General features: G+C 34.3%; 1 protein-coding gene across 1 annotated transcript in view; it reads right to left on the reverse strand.

The window, feature by feature from the left end:
• Positions 1 to 18,521, reverse strand: part of SASS6 (SAS-6 centriolar assembly protein) — a 50,708-nt gene that overhangs the window by 19,670 nt on the left and 12,517 nt on the right. Inside the window, exons 7-13 of the mRNA XM_065888823.1 lie at positions 17,784 to 17,903; positions 5,578 to 5,769; positions 2,599 to 2,793; positions 2,378 to 2,467; positions 2,120 to 2,299; positions 1,649 to 1,730; positions 817 to 953 (exon numbers count right to left, since the gene is read on the reverse strand). Coding sequence (XP_065744895.1) covers positions 817 to 953; positions 1,649 to 1,730; positions 2,120 to 2,299; positions 2,378 to 2,467; positions 2,599 to 2,793; positions 5,578 to 5,769; positions 17,784 to 17,903 — 996 coding nt within the window. The remainder of the gene's footprint in view (positions 1 to 816; positions 954 to 1,648; positions 1,731 to 2,119; positions 2,300 to 2,377; positions 2,468 to 2,598; positions 2,794 to 5,577; positions 5,770 to 17,783; positions 17,904 to 18,521) is intronic.

The following is an 18,521-nucleotide window of genomic DNA, read 5'->3' on the forward strand; positions in this document are numbered from 1 at the left end:
TGGGTATCTGAATAAATCTTATCTAATAAGGCAGGATGAATGTATAAAGGCTGAAGCTATAATTAGTAATGAGCAGCAGTCACTCACTTTAGCCAGGATAGGATACTTGCCCATTTTTGTGGTTTGGCAATGTCATATTCTTGTCTGTTTTCAGACATGATTATGAAGTGGTCTTGTTTTTGTCTTGATCCATCACAGAGAGTGGCCTTGCCTGATGCTGATACTCTGTGAAATTGTTTATGTTCAGCAGGAGAACCCCAAAACCTCGCTCTGAGTGCAAGGTCAGTTCCCAGCAATCCCTAGACCTAGCTGATATTACCAAGCCAGATCCAGATACTCAGAGCTAAAAAACTCTAACAAGTTTCTTCCAGAATCTAGAGCTGACAAGCCTGGTAATAGGGTTTTTCTTTCTTTTTCTTCTAATAGAATTCAGATTAGGCTTCTCCACTACAGTGAATTCAGATTAGGCTCCTCCACTACAGTGTCAAACTTGAGCCCATACCTTGCTCTCTCTTACTGAGGCCTCCTAAATACTTTGTGTGTTAACAGTTTTTCAGCACATTTGGCATTAGTTAATACTGAGTGATTTTAATATCCATTAAAATCTTACAAAGAAGTGTACCCTTAAAATATAGCCTCTTTGTTAAGAATAAGTGTACCTTTATGTCCCACTTCCAAATGGAACTTAAACTCTACTTCAGTGCTAAAAATTGTAGGACTCTAGTCATATTAGGTACCAGCACCTAACAATCTGGAAATATGTTTGTTCTAGAAAATTTACTAAGACCACTCACAACATCTTAATTTAAATCTTACCACATGAGAGTTAGGAGAAATTCCACTTCTGATGGTGTTGCTACTAGAATGTACAGGTGGAGTGGTTGAAGGTCCCAATGCATCTTGCTTTCTCACTAGCTGATTTTCATTTAATTCTTTATTTAACCATGTGATTACTTAAATAAAAGAACAAGTAACAAGGTAAAGAATTTTGAATATTTTTATTTTTCTAATAATTTTAAATATTTAAAAATTATATTGACATTTTTTTAAGTTTTTAAAACTACCTTATATCACAGGAGAATAACATAGGTTCACCTAAATTTTTGTCATTAAATATTCTTATTTTAGCAACTGCCACATAGGACTCCTTATTCTTTTACTATCAGAAGCACATATTTCTGCTAGTCAAGGATCTCTTTAAAGGCTTTCATTTCCAGAATGATACCTTCCAGTTTATTTAAAATTCAAACTCTTATTTCTCATAATCAATATCAGAAACTGAGAAAATGTTAAAGGCCTAATCTCATATTTTTGTTTCAAATAGTTCATACTATTACCAGTAGGTAAACACAGCAATTATAACAAGTAGTAGTAAAGAATTTAAATAGTAAATTATAGTTAATATTTTCAACACTTAATTTTGGGTTACTGACACATGTAATAGGTTTTTTTTTTAATAATGATGGTAACTGTTTTACAGGACAGTTGATATAATTTACTACAGCAAAGACATTAAGATGGTACATTTAAAGCAGATTATTTGTATATAGCAGTACCTTGATTTACCTAGTCTTATGAATTCAAATAAAAATTTCAGGTTAAGAATAAAGCTACAAACCTCATTTACATAAAAAGGTAAAATACTTACACTTCTCATTATTTTTTAGAAGCTGTTTGCTTTCTTCAAGTTTTTGAACTGTAGCTTCTAATTGTTCTTGTAATTTGCATACCTGAAATATGTTAATCCTTATAGTAAGCATAATAAAGACTAAAATAAAGACTGAAGAAATGTATTACTATTCATTAAATAATTAACAGCTATTAATTACTATTAAATAAGAAAGGAATTAGCTCAGCAGTGAAATAAATATATAATTACATATATACACATATATACATACACATATATACGTATGAACACTCAAGATATCTGAGTCATGATAACTAACTTTTCAAACTGAAATAAGTTATTAAATTCTATTGATTATAGTCATGTTCTTTTGGGGAAAAAAAGCCAAAACTATTCTGATATAACGAAGTAGAAGTTTTAAAAATACATGAGGAAATTCATTATGCTTTGCAAATAGTCACACACGCAAAAATATAAAATATTAACTACCTCTTGCTCTTTAATTCGGAGAGACTGTACAACATCTTGTAATTCTTTTTGTTCCTTTTGTAATTTTTCTTCCTTCTCAGCCAAGAGTTTCTCTTGCTGAATAGTTACTGTATTCTTCAGTTTCAATTTACCCATTAAGGTCTTCAGATCCCCTTGCAACTTTTTGATAATTTCATTTGCCTGTAAAAGAGCTTTATATGTACATCTCTACATAATCCAATGAAATATCAATATTCTATTAAGTTTTTAAAAACAAACCTTAAGAAGTTCAGCTGATAATGATTTTATTGTAGCTTCAAGTTTTCCTAGTTGTACCTGCTTTTTCTCACCATTTTCTTCTAAAGCCACCTGATGCATATTTTTAAAAACATGAATAATTAGGAAGTCTGTGTTTATTTAGGAAAAGCATCATTTATAAACGTGATCATTTATAGATCATTTATAAACCATCAATTTGTTTTGAAAATTTAAAAATAGACCTTTTGTTCCTGGATTGTATCAAATGCTTCTTTTGTTCTTAAAACAAGCTGATCCTTATCCTTGATTTCCTGTTCTAAAACAGCTACTTTTGTTTGTAGATGATTAATATGCTTTTCTTTTTCATGGCACTCAGCATCAAGTGTAGAATTCTCTCTTCGCAAAGAGAGGACTTCTTGCTTAGCCCGCTGGAGCTCCTAGAGGAGGAAAAAAAAAAGTTGCATTATGAAAAAGGCAAGTTGGCTGGTTTGGTAATTTATAATTAAGATATTTAAAACAGAAAAAATGCCTTTAAAGTTCTAGTACTGGTATTCTTTTAAAGAAATGAAGGTCTCTCTAAAGGCACATGTAACTTGTAGATCTGAAATATAATTGTAAAATATACTAGTATCTAATGCAATGACAACAAGGGAAAATAAAACAATCCTTATTTATGAATAAATTACTAGAACTTTTGAAAACCAGTAACAAGAATTTTCTGATGTCTTGAAATCTACAGTTTAAAAAAAATCACTTAGGTAATAAATGCTCATTATAACAGAATTTCAAAATACATAAAATATATAAATGAAAAGAAAGCCCTATCATTCTACCACCAAAGCAGTGACTCTCAATCTAGTCTGCATATTGAAATCACCTGGAAAGCTTTAAAAACTACTGATGCCTGACCATGCCCAAGATATTCTGATTTCATTAGTGTGAGATATGGCCTGAGTTCTTCAACTGTTTCCAAGGGTAGCCAAGGAATCATGCATGAGATATTGTTAACTGACAATAATTGTTAATTAAAAACAGATTATCATACTAAGTGAGTCAGAAAGAGAAAGAAATACTATATGATATCACTTATATGTGGAATCCAAAATATGATACAAATGAACATATTTACAAAACAGAAATAGACTCATCGACATAGAAAACAAACTTATGGTTACCAAAAGGGCAGCCGGGGGGCAGGCTGGCTATAAATTAGGAGTTTAGGATTAGCAGATACAAACTACTATGTATAAAATAGATAAATAACAAGGTCCTAATGTATATCACAGGGAACTATATTCAATAACCTATGATAAACCATAATGGAAAATATGAAAATAATATTAAAAAATAATTTAAAAAATATCTATACTAGATCACATCTGAATCAGCTGATATCAGTCCAATGTTGCCAGTATACTATACTAAAGCCCAGTATGTAGTATTCCTAATTAGTTTTCGGTTTTAACAAAAACTTTACAAAATAATTTTATAGTATTATACCATAGTGGTTTTAGAAACAGACTCTGCTATCAGGCAGACTTAGAATACAAATCCTGGCTCTTCTGTGTGACCCTGGGAATTACTTAACCTCCTTAAATTTCAGTCCCTTATTTGTAGAATAGAAACAACACCTCATAAATTATTTAATTTCATCTTCACAAAAACCCTTACATAAACTACTTAGCATATTGCCAGGCACATAGTAAATACCTGATAAACGGCAGTAATTATTAATTTTAGGGTACTAATCTCTAAAAGGTATAATTTAACATAATTAGGTAACAATACTCAGAAGTTTAGAAAAGAAAATTCCCAGGACTCATAATTTGCAAGTCTTATGCAAAGCTTGGAAGAAATATTTTGATTACATTATATGAAAATCAACATAACAAAGCACACTGTTTATATACACTGCCCAGTGTCAGTGCTAAAACAGAAGAACCCACGTAGCATTATAATGAAGTATTCACTATCCAATGTACTATGCAGGCTGAAATGTTTTACTAACTGGTGTGAAAGGTGAAGAGGGTAGTGAGAAGGACTGAAGACATCTAATTGTTAGGACAGAATGCTGTGAGGATCTGAACATAAAATCAGTCAGGCTTTAGAGCTTCCTTGGTGGCGCAGTGGTTGAGAGTCAGCCTGCCGATGAAGGGGACGTGGGTTCGTGCCCCGGTCCGGGAAGATCCCACATGCCGCAGAGCGTTTGGGCCCGTGAGCCATGGCCGCTGAGCCTGGGCGTCCGGAGCCTGTGCTCCACAATGGGAGAGGCCCAACAGTGAGAGGCCAGCGTACCGAAAAAAAAAAAAAAATCAGTCAGGCTTTAGAGTTTCTAAGCATAACGTACTGGTCAAATGGAGTTGGATGTCTTGTGAGCTAGAATAACACTGGAGATCTTTACATTCAAACATGATAGACTTAACAAAATCTACATATGTTTTCTAATAACTCATATGACAATAATGTATAATAATGCTAGGAAGGAGTCTACCATCACTGCCAAAGTACCAACAAAAGTACCACTATAGCAAAATATTTTAAATGTCTCTGTTGCCTAAAAGAACAAGCTAGTACTAGAGACAGGTAAATAAAGGATTTCAATCCTCACTTTTCTACTTATGGCCATGCCAACTTGGGCAAGTTACTTAAGTTCTCTGTACCTCAGTTTCATCATCTGTAAGATGGGGATAATAACAGTACCTTCTTTAAAATAATTGTTATAAGAATTAAATGAGTTAATATATATGCAAAGCACATAAAACAGTGTTCAGTAAGCATTAGCTATTATCATTTCTATTATCATTAGCATTATTATTTCTAGACACTAAACTTCATATAGTTGTTTAATATGTTGAGTAGACTGAAAGAAAGAACCAGCCCTGCCAACACTGAGCACCCTGAGCCACAGACACTGTGCTGATGTTGAAAGTACACTGAAAGATCTGAGGGCTGTGCCAAAGAGCTGCTACTCAAGGCCCCAACAAAAAATATCCAAGTTTATGTTAGCGCTGTTCTCAATTAGTCCATTTTATTAGATTTTGGATTCTCCATTTTTTTGGTATTGTCTGAACTGACTACCCTAAAACTACAAGAGATCCTTGCAGAGCATCCAGAACACCACCCGTACAAGTAATAAAGTAAACAAATTAAAATCAAGTCACCATATTAAAATGTGCTTTTAAATTGGGGGGGGGGGGAAGACCAACCCCAACGTTCCATACCTCTTCAACACCAGACAGTTTTGTTTTAAGTTCTCTGATGGTAGAGTCTCCTTTATATTTCCTTTCAGTGAGGTCTTTATTAGCAGATTCTAACTCAGACAATCTGTTTTGTAGCTGCTGGATGTTTCGTTGATGGAGGATTTCTAAATCTTTTTTCTGTTGTTCATGCTGCTGTTGGTATTGAACCTGTGCCTATTATATAATAAAATACAGTACCAAAATTCAAAGAAAAAAAAATACAAACATGAGATTTGAAGAAAAAAAATCTTAATTATTCTTCTTTATAAGATTTCCTTGCTTTTAAGAGAATCTATTTCCAATTATGGGTTTCATGAAAAAGAAAAGTCAACAAAGTCAAATTTACCACTATCATCTTGTTCATAATTTCTTCTTCTCCTAAACCCATATGTTTAGACATAACGGCTACAAATTAAGGGAAGAATGATATAGGATTAAGTTAAAAAAGAAAAAAGCAAATTGCAGAATAGTATATATAGTGTGAACCTATTTCTGAGAAAACAAATGAGCAGGTACATAAGGAACTTTCAGTGTTTGCTTTAAACCACATTATACTGTTTCAGTTTTTTACAACCAGTATATATGTCTTCTAATGAAAGAAACATCTAAACTTGTAAAATTGACAAGGTATTGTTCAGTCTTACATTTCACCAACAATAAAATTTGAACATAGTTGTAACTCTGAAATCTCTGGTACCTCTTTGAATCATACCACTAATCTATCTTAATAATTTCTGTTGTTGGACTTGGAGGGCATTATGCTAAATGAAATAAGTCAGAGAAAGAAAAATACTGTATGATATCACTTATATGTGGAATCTAAAAAATACAACAGACTAGTGAATAAAACAAAAAAGAAGCAGACTCACAGATACAGAGAGCAAACTAGTGTTTATCAGTGAGGAGGGGGCTATATAGGGTTAGAGGATTAAAAAAGGGTTATTATGGGATTATATAAAATTATGTATGTGAAACTTTAAAAACTGTAAAGCATTAAAGAATTTAAAGAATCTTTCATTCAATAACAAATTTTAAAAATGTTAAATAATTTGTTGATGAACACTATCAAATCCTAAATACATTTTAAAAATAAAGAGTATTTTTCTCATTATGAAAGTTATACATTCTCTTAAAGGCATAAAGAAAGAAATCACAAATAACCGATGATCTCATCCAAGGAGTCATTCTAAATATTTAGGAATATTCCTTTCGAGTCATTTATATGCTTATACTGACACCACACATACACACATAACACACATAGTTAAATTTAACAAAATGAGACCAACCTGCTTACACAATTTAATCATGCTTTTTAATCCTTTAGCATTTGCACCTCCTCACATCATTAAAAAACTATTTGTAAATAATTTTAATAGTTGTACAATATTCTATCCCATGGCTATACCATAATGCAATTAACCCCTGCTCTACTATGGATACTGAGTTCCCAATTTTTCACAATTACAAATAAAACTATGGTTAATATTTTTGTACATAAGCAAACATCCAAATTCAGATTATCTCCTTTCGATCAATTATAGGTCAAAAATATGTAAACAAATATAAAGCTTGATACTAGTTCCAAAACTGCATTCCAGAAATGTTGTACCCATTCAAAAATTCCTACCACAAAACCAGGAGAGTGTCTCTCTCATAAAATACTTTGGGAATTTTACATAAGTATTTTAAGAATTCCTCATTTTTGGAAAACTAAAATTGAGAGAAGAAGGAAGAAAAAGAGATAAAACAGAAAAAAAGAGTCCATACAAAACTGAAAATGCAACCTTGGAAGAAAACACTCAAGGAGCAATCAAGAAAAAAATAACAATGAGCAAACTGGTACAGATGCTAACTGTAACTGTCTAAGAGGGTAATTAAACACACTGAAGGCAACAGAGACCAAAGATTATAAACATAAAGAACTGGCTTTAGGGCTTCCCTGGTGGCACAGTGGTTGAGAGTCCGCCTGCCGATGCAGGGGACACGGGTTCGTGCCCTGGTCCAGGAAGATCCCACATGCCATGGAGCGGCTGGGCCCGTGAGCCATGGCCACTGAGCCTGCACGTCCGGAGCCTGCGCTCCGCAACGGGAGAGGCCACAACAGTGAGAGGCCCGCACACCGCAAAAAAAAAAAGAACTGGATTTATTCCAGCGATAATCAGAATTTTGGAGCTTTTGTTTTAAAAAGTGTAATGGATAGAATTACAATATTTACATTTTCTACTTTGTTTATTTCAGGTGATTCTGATGCACACTAAAGTCTTAAAATCACTGCCCTATAGACTGTCTATCAGCAGGAAGAGAAGAGTGGCTTGCTTGGTTTTAAAGTCTCAAAGGACTGATTCACAATCCTATTAGAAAATGCAGTAAGGAATGCAAACAAATCCTTCAGTCATTTTGGTGTTATAAACAAATACACTTATTATGAGACTTTTAGAACCTAACTTGTTTGAAAATAGAGGCAAAAAAAACTTTAGTAAACAATAGAAATTAATGAAATCGGGGTGGGTGGGGAGACAGTATAGAACTAATTAATGAAAGAAAAAACTGGTTCTTTAAAAATACTACAAAAAACCAGACAATCAAGTCTCATTAAAAAAAAGACATTAAGAATGTAAGAGAAATGGTATGACGACTTTAAAAATCATAAAACAACATATAAAATATTTTACTAATACATTTAAACACAAAGATGAAATACATGGCTTTTTAAGGAAATATAACTAACATAACTCAAGAAAAAACAGAAAATCCAAAAGGACCAATAATCATGAAGGAAATCAGAAAAGAACCTAAAGAAAAATGCCTTGAAAAGGCATCAGACCCATGCACACGGCCCGTCTGAGCTGAGGTGCTAGCGGTAGCCATTCCACACTAGGAACTCCGGTCAGAAGAGCTGGGTGCAAGGCCTCTGCACGTGGCCCCCTGTGAGCAAGTGAAACCCAACTAAGCACAAAGGGAAAAAGAAAGCAGTCTTAGAGCTGTGACTATTTTCAAGGCTACTGTTTTTCTCTGTGGAACACTGCCTTTGGGGCAAAACAAGGAAGAAACAGGTGATTCTAATGTGTAGCGCAAAAGGAGAACCACTGCAGGCCAGCTTCTCCTACTGTCAAGGTACTCCAGCCGTGCAGCAGACAGGGTCTTGGTGCTCCAGCAGGGTGTCAGGCCTGAGCCTCTGAAGTGGAAGAGCCGAGTTCAGGACACTGGACCACCAGAGACCTCCTGGCCCCATGTAATATCAATCAGCGAGAGCTCTCCCAGAGATGTCCATCTCAACACTAAGACCCAGCTCCACTCAACAACCAGCAAGCTACAGTGCTGGACACGCCATGCCAAACAACTAGCAAGACAGGAACACAACCTCACCCATTAGCAGAGAGGCTGCCTAAAATCATACTCAGTTCACAGACACCCCAAAACACACCACCGGATGTGGTCCTTCCCACCAGAAAGACAAATCCAGCCTCATCCACCAGAACATAGGCACCAGTCCCCTCCACCCAGAAGCCAACACAAGCCACTGAACCAACCTTACCCTCTGGAGGCAGATACCAAAAACAACAGGAACTACGAACCTGCAGCCTGCAAAAAGGAGACCCCAAACACAGTAAGTTAAGTAAAATGAGAAGACAGAGAAATACGCAACAGATGAAGGAACAAGATAAAAACCCACCACAACAAACAAATGAAGAGGAAATAGGCAGTCTACCTGAAAAAGAATTCAGAGTAATGATATTAAAGATGATCTAAAATCTAAAATGATAGTAAAGATGATCCAAAATCTTGGAAATAGAATGGAGAAAATACAAGTAATGTTTAACAAGGACCTAGAACAACTAAAGAGCAAGCAAACAACGATGAACAACACAATAAATGAAATTAAAAATTCTCTAGAATGAAGCATAGCAGAGTAACTTAGGCAGCATAACAGATAAGTGACCTGAAACATAAAATAGTGGAAATAACTACCACAGAGCAGAATAAAGAAAAAAGAATGAAAAGAACTGAGGATGGACTCAGAGACTTCTGATACCAAAACCAGACAAAGAGGTCACAAAAAAAGAAAACTACAGGCCAATATCTGAACACAGATGCAAAAATCCTCAACAAAATACTAGCAAACATAAGCCAGCAGCACATTAAAAGGATCATACACCATGATCAAGTGGGGTTTATCCCAGGTTTATTCCAGCAGCACATTAAAAGGATCATACATCATGATCAAGTGAGGATTTATCCCTTCAGTGTATGCAAATCAATCAATGTGATACACCATATTAGCAAATGAAGGATAAAAACCATATGATAATCTCAATAGGTGCAGAGAAAGCTTTTGACAAAATTCAACACCCATTTACGATAAAAACTCTCCAGAAAGTAGGCATAGAGGGAACTTACCTCAACATAATAAAGGCCATATACGACAAACCCACAGCCAACAGTTCTCAATGGTGAAAAACCGAAACCATTTCCACTAAGATCAGGAACAAGACAAGACTGCCAACTCTCACTGCTATTATTCAACATAGTTTTGGGAGTTTTAGTCACAGCAATCAGAGAAGAAAAAGAAATAAAAGGAATCCAAATCGGAAAAGAAGTAAAACTGTCACAGTTTGCAGATGACACGATACTATACACAGAGAATCCTAAAGATGCTACCAGAAAACTACTAGGACCAATCAATAAATTTGGTAAAGTAGCAGGATACAAAATTAATGCACAAAAATCTCTTGCATTCCTGTACACTAATGATGAAATATCTGAAAGAGAAACCAAGGAAACACTCCCATTTATCATTGCAACAAAAAAGAATAAAATACCTAGGAATAAACCTACCTAGGGAGACAAAAGACCTGTATGCAGAAAATTATAAGACACTGATGAAAGAAATTAAAGATGATACAAACAAATGGAGAGATACACCATGTTCTTCGATTGGAAGAATCAACATTGTGAAAATGACTATACTACTCAAAGCAATCTACAGATTCAATGCAATCTCTATCAAACTACCACCGGCATTTTTCACAGAATTAGAACAAAAAATTTCACAATTTGTATGGAAACACAAAAGACCTCAAATAGCCAAAGCAATCTGGAGAAAGAAAAATGGACCTGGAGGAATCAGGCTCCCTGACTTCAGACTATACTACAAAGCTACAGTAATCAAGACAGTATGGTACTGGCACAAAAACAGAAATATAGATCAATGGAACAAGATAGAAAGCCCAGAAATAAACCCACGCACATACGGTCACCTTATCTTTGATAAAGGAGACAAGAATATACAATGGAGAAAAGACAGCCTCGTCAATAAGTGGTACTGGGAAAACTGGACAGCTATATGTAAAAGAATGAAATTAGAACACTCCCTAACATCGTACACAAAAACAAACTCAAAGTGGATTAAAGACCTAAATGTAAGACCAGACGCTATCAAACCCTTAGAGGAAAACATAAGCAGAACATTCTATGACATAAATCACAGCAAGATCCTTTTTGACCCACCTCCTAGAGAAATGGAAATAAAAACAAAAATAAACAAATGGGACCTAATGAAACTTTAAAGCTTTTGCACAGCAAAGGAAACCATAAACAAGATGAAAATACAACCCTTAGAATGGGAGAAAATATTTGCAAACAAATCAACTGACAAAGGATTAATCTCCCAAATATATAAGCAGCTCAATATCAAAAAAACAAACAACCCAATCCAAAAATGGGCAGAAGACCTAAATAGACATTTCTCCAAATAAGATATACAGGTTGCCAACAAACACGTGAAAGGATGCTCAACATCACTAATCATTAGAGAAATGCAAATCAAAACTACAATGAGATATCACCTCACACCGGTCAGAATGGTCATCATCAAAAAATCTACAAACAGTAAATGCTGGAGAGGGTGTGGAGAAAAGGGAACCCTCTTACACTGTTGGTGGGAATGTAAATTGACAGTCACTATGGAGAACAGTATGGAGGTTCCTTAAAAAACTAAAACTAGAACTACCATATGACCCAGCATTCCCACTACTGGACATACAATCTAAGAAAACCATAATTCAAAAAGAGTCATGTACCACAATGTTCATTGCAGCAGTATTTACAATAGCCAGGACATGGTAGCAACCTAAGTGTCCATTGACAGATGAATGAATAAAGAAGATGTGGCACATATATACAATGGAATATTACTCAGTTGTAAAAAGAAATGAAATTGAATTATTTGTAGTGAGGTGGATGGACCCAGAGTCTGTCATACAGAGTGAAGTAAGTTAGAAAGAGAAAAAGAAATACAGTATGCTAACATATATATATGGAATCTAAAAAACAAAACAAAACAAAAAAGGTTTTGAAGAACGTAGGGGCAGGACAGGAATAAAGATGCAGACTTTAGAGAATGGACTTGAGGACATGGGGAGGGGGAAGGGTAAGTGGAGATGAAGTGAGAGAGTGGCACTGACATATATACATTACCAAATGTAAAATAGCTAGCTAGTGGGAAGCACCCACATAGCACAGGGAGATCAGCTCATACTTTGTGACCACCTAGAGGGGTGGGATAGGGAGGGTGGGAGGGAGACGCAGGAGGGAGGGGATATGGGGATCCATGTATACATATAGCTGATTCAGTATGTTTTACAGCAGAAACTAATACAACAATGTAAAGCAATTATACTCCAATAAAGATGTTAAAAAAGAAAAATTGTCAAAAAAAAGACATCAGACCCAAATGATAAAAGGCTAATTCTATCAGGCCTTCAAGGCACAGATAATTCTTCATTATTTGACTGTTCCAAAGCATAGAGAAAACCAGAAAATGTTTTCATACCTTTCCTGACGCTAGCATAATTCTAATACCAGTCCAAAATCCATAATTTTAATTAGCAGACTAAGACAGAGTGCAGGATAATAGTAATCTCAGACCAATCTCATGTGTGAATATATATACAAATGTCCTAAATTAAATATTAGCAAACTGATTCAACAGGATATTAAAAATCTTTGACTAAATATTATCCTCTGAATTCAAAAATGGTTCCACTTTTGGAAATCTATTATTATCATTATTTTACTACTAAAGTGAGAAAAATGATTATTTGGTTAAATCCCCAAAAGTCACTTCATCTGACTTAGCACTCTTTGGAAGCCAGACAGAAGAAAACTTTCTCAAAAGCAGAGCAAACATCATTCCTACTGGAGAGACATTTTAGCTATTTACCAAAAAAGATTAACTTACCAAAATTAATACCCAGAAATCTCTTGCATTTCTATACACTGACAGTGAAAGATCAGAAAAAGAAATTAAGGAATCAATCCCATTTACCATCTTATCAAAGAATAAAATACCTAGTAATAAATCTACCTAAGGAGGAAAAAGACCTGTACTCTGAAAACTATAAGATGTTGATGAAAGAATCGAAGACGACACAAACAGATGGAAAGATATACCATGTTCTTGGATTGGAAGAATCAATATTGTCAGAATGACTATACTACCCAAGGCAATCTACAGATTCAATACAATACCAATCAAATTACCAATGGCATCTTTCATAGAACTAGAACAAAAATTTTACAATTTGTATGGAAATACAAAAGACCCCAAATAGCCAAAGCAATCCTGAGAAAGAAAAATGGAGCTTGAAGAATCCAGCTCCCTGACTTCAGACTATACTACGAAGCTACAGTCATCAAAACACTATGGTACTGGCACAAAAACAGAAATACAGATCAATGGAACAGGACAGAAAGCCCAGAAACAAACCTGCACACCTATGGTCAATTAATCTACAACAAAGGAGGTAGGAATATATAATGGAGAAAAAAAAGTCTCTTCAATACGTGGTGCTAGGAAAACTGGACAGCTACATGTAAAAGAATGAAATTAGAACATTCTCTAACACCATACACAAAAATAAACTCAAAATGGATTAAAGACCTAAATGTAAGACCGGATACTATAAAACTCTTAGAGGAAAACATAGGCAGAACACTCTGTGACATAAATCACAGCAAGATCTTTTTGGATCCACCACCTACAGTAATGAAAATAAAAGCAAAAATAAACAAATGGGACCTAATGAAACTTAAAAGCTTTTGCACAGCAAAGGAAACCATGAACAAAATGAAAAGACAACGCACAGAATGGGAGAAAATATTTGCAAATGAAGTGATTAATAAGGGATTAATCTCCAAAATATACAAACAGCTCAATATCAAAAAACAAACAACCCAGTCAAAAAACGGGCAGAAGACCTAAGTAGACATTTCTCCAAAGAAGAAATACAGATGGTCAAAAAGCATATGAAAAGATGCTCAACATCACTAATTATTAGAGAAATGCAAATCAAAACTACAGTGAGGTATCCATCACCTCACACCAGTAACAAAAAGTCTACAAACAGTAAATGCTGGAGAGGGTGTGGAGAAAAGAGAACCCTCCTACACTGTTGGTGGGAATGTAAACTGGTACAACCACTATGGAGAGTAGTATGGAGGTTCCTTAAAAAACTAAAAATAGAGCTACCATATGACCCAGCAATCCCACTCCTGGGCATATATCTGGAGAAAACCATAATTTGAAAAGATACATGTACCCCAGTATTCATTGCAGCACTATTTACAGCAGCCAAGACATGGAAGCAACCTAAATGTCCACTGATAGAGGAATGGATAAAGAAAATGTGGTACTTATATACAAAGGAATCTTAGCCATAAAAAAGAATGAAATAATGCCATTTGCAGCAACATGGATGGACCTAAAGATTATCATACTACGTGAAGGAAGTCAGACAAAGACAAATACCACATGATATCACTTATATGTGGAATCTAAAAAAATGATACAAATGAACTTATTTACAAAATGGAAACAGACTCACAGACTTTGAAAACAAACTTATGGTTACCAAAGGGAAAAGGATGGGGGGTAGAGATATATTAGGAGTTTGGGATTAACACACACACTACTATATATAAAACAGATAATCAACAAGGACCTACTGTATAGCACACAGAACTCTACTCAATAATTCTGTAATAACCTATATGGGAAAAGACTCTGAAAAAGAATGGATATACATATATATATATATAACTGAAATCACCTTGCTATACACCTGGAACTAACACAATACTGTAAATCAACTGTACTTCAATATAAAATAAAAATTAAATTAAAAAAAACTGAAACAAGATAAGGATTCCACTATTATTTATCATTTCTCTGCATAAGAAAAAAATGATATAAATCTTGGAAGAGATAAATTACCATTTTGTATAGTTTACATATCTACCAGAAAACCTAAGAGAATCTCCAAAACTATTAGAATATGTAAATTAAAATGCAAATCTGTAAATATAACCTAGAATTAATGGGTATGACATTAATACACATTAGCAATAAACACTTAGAAATTATCACAGTAGAGGGGTGTGATAGGTGGTCCCATTTATAGAGCAAAAATCTGTAAAATCTCTAGGCAAAAACATTTAACAAGAACTGTAAAAGAAAAAAAGAAAGAGAAAAGGAGGTAAATGAAGAGTAAACTATAAACCTGTTTTAAACAAATAAGACCTGAATAAATGAAGAGATATTTCTCTACACTGGACAAGAAAATTCCAAGGATATCAGTTCTATCCAACAGTCCAGAAACAAGACCAAATAAATAAAGGAATTTAGTATATATTAAAGATTGCATTTTAAACCACTGGGAAATATGGTATTGGAACAAACAATATTTGACTATATGCCCCAAAAAATCCATCTCATACTCCAGAAAAATATACTCCAAACAGATTAAAAAGTTAAATTCAACAAGAAAATTATAGAAGTATTAGAAGAGAATACCAGAGAATATCTTTCATAACCTTGGGGTGGCAAAGGCTTTCCAAACATAAAATGCAGCCTTATACCATAAAAACGCAGATTGAAAAACTGGATGACAATCAAATAAAAAGAACTATAGGGACTTCCCTGGCGGTCCAGTGGTTAAGACTCTGCGCTTTCAATGCAGGCAGTGTGGGCTCGATCCTTGGTCGGGGAACTAAGATTCTACATGCTGCATGGTGCAGCTCAAAAAATAAATAAATAAACAAAATCTTTAAAATAAATAAAATAATTTAAATTTAAGAATATAAAAATTGGGCTTCCCTGGTGGCACAGCGGTTGAGAGTCTGCCTGCTGATGCAGGGGACACGGGTTCGTGCCCCGGTCAGGGAAGATCCCACATGCTGCGGAGCGGCTGGGCCCATGAGCCGTGGCTGCTGAGCCTGCGCGTCCAGAGCCTGTGCTCCGAAACCGGAGAGGCCACAACAGTGAGAGGCCCACATACCGAAAAAAAAAAAAAAAAGAATATAAAAATTAAAAAAAGAACTATATATGGCAAGAGATACTAATAAATGCAAATGACAGGCTAAAATACAATGTTTATAATATACATAGTAGGTAAATGTATAATATCCTTACTTTACACCAGAAATGAAAAGGCAAGCCATGGACAAAAAATATTCACAGTGCATGTATCTGACAAAGGACTCAGGTCCAGAATATACAAAGAACTCCTACAAATCATTAAGAAAAACACGGACTGCACAATTAATAAATGGGCTGAAGACTCAAATGGGCACTTCACAAGAAAATATCCAAGCGGTCTATATACATATGAAAAGGTATTCATTATGAGGTACTACCATACACCCACTGAATGGCAGTGTGATGTGACATATCCACTTCGGAAAACTGTTTGACAGTTTCTACTAAAGCTAAACATATGCCTACACTAGAACCTAGCCATTCTAATCCTAAATATATACCCAAGGAAAATGAATACATGTGTTCACAAAAAGACATGTACAAGAAAGTTCGTAACAGTTTAATAATAGCAAAATGTCAGAAAAAATTCAAATGTCTCCCAACAGGAAAACAGATAAGTTACTGCATGTTCATATAATAGAATCCTACACAACAACAAAAAGAAACACACAAGAATATAACTGAATCTCAGAGATATTATGCTGAGTGAAGGAAGCAACACATAAATAAGTATATACTGTATGTGTCCAATTATCTAAAGTTCAAGAACAGGCAAAACCTGTTTTGAAGTGATGGGCTTCCTGTGGGAGTATGAAATGGATTGAGAAGGCACACAAGGAAACCTAAAGGGGTGGTACAATTTTCTGAATCTTAATTTGGGTGAAAGTACACATAAACTGTTATCAAGCAGCACCCTTAAAAGCAAACATTTAGTAAGATGCAAAAAGCAAAAATAGAATTTTATATTAAAGAATAATTTAACATTAATTAAAGAAATTAATATGATATAAAAGGTATAAAATACTGTAAATCCACACTACAAAGCAGTAGAAAATGAGAGTCACACAGGGAAAGCAAAAGATATTAAAAGAAATAATCCACAGAAGAAATTAAAATGGCCAAAAGTCATATTAAGATACTTACCTTCACTAAAAATCTAAGAAATATAAACTAAAATTAATACTACTATAATACCTGTCAGGTAGCAGATATTAAGAAGGTTAATAGTATCAGGAATATGGGGAAGTAAGTATGATCATACACTATCTTTGGGATTCCATTTGGTACAACATTTTTGGGTAGCGAATTTGCAATATCCATTAATATTTTATATGGGTATATTGCAATCTCACTTCTAGGAATAAAAATGTTCACTGCAGTATTATTTGCAATAACCAAGATCTGAAGCATTTAAATGTCCATCAGTTAGTAAGTACTTAAATAATTTATTTTATGTCCAAGTAATGAATACTACTCAGCTACTTCTGAACTGATAAAAAAAAAAACAATATCTATGATATCAAGTTAGGTGAAAAAAAGTTACAATCAATATATCCATGAGGACCTTGTTAGCTTAGAACAAAACCAAAACTCAGGTGTGTACATATCTCCCAATTTACATATTTCTAAATTTATAAACAATTATTTATAAATTGTATATTATTTATATATATAAAGTCTGGAAAAACAAATATCAAAATGTTTATAAATTATCTCTGGGTAGTAAGATTTTTAAGGATAGACTTTTAATTTTTATATACTTCCACACTGTCTCAAAATGTTAAAGCAAGCATGTATTACTTTTATAATTAACAAAATGACTAACGGCAATAACAAAATATTTTTCCAGTTTTTTTAATATTCATACCTGCAAAGCTTTTTCCTTCTCATTTGTCAGTTCTTGAGAATGCTTATTTGACAATGTTGCTGTGTGTGATGCCCATTCATTCCGTAACTTATCTAATTCTTGGATTTTTTCTGATAATGTCTGTAGTAGAGTTCAATATGAAATATTAAAATTCTTGAATATGTTATTAGATTGGAACATGAAAATATTTGCAAAGTATATTAAAATATTTGCAAAGTATATTAAAGGAGATGGAATCACAGCTTTTTAAGACATACTCAAAGCCTTTTCTTACACAGATTTTTTTGTATTTAAAGAAATCAACATTAGAATAAAAGCAATTTTAGAGTTAAAATGGTCCACAGTTTAACAATCACTAACCTTTTAGTTAAATCTGGCTCTTCACCTCTCAATCCTCTCCTCTGGCATTAAGAAAAAAAGAAACCCAGGGTAGACCAAGTCATAAGTAGTACAGATGACCTTAAACACAGGTTTGAAATGCACAGGTACGCTTATACTCAGATTTTTCTTCAAGAAATACGTACTACAATACTACACAATCCACGGTTAGTTGAATCTGATGATGTGGAACCATAGATATGGAGGGCTGACTATAAACTTATGCAAGAATTTTCAACTGTGCAGGGGGCCGGTGTCCCTAACTCGCGTGTTGTTCAAGGGTCAACTGTAGTTTACTTATACACCTAAAACCCAGAAACACAGGTTCCCAAGATGGGCCATGTGGTGCAGGACAATTTT

This window comes from Phocoena phocoena, chromosome 1, assembly GCF_963924675.1.
Source record: "Phocoena phocoena chromosome 1, mPhoPho1.1, whole genome shotgun sequence".
Taxonomy (NCBI): Eukaryota; Metazoa; Chordata; class Mammalia; order Artiodactyla; family Phocoenidae; genus Phocoena; species Phocoena phocoena.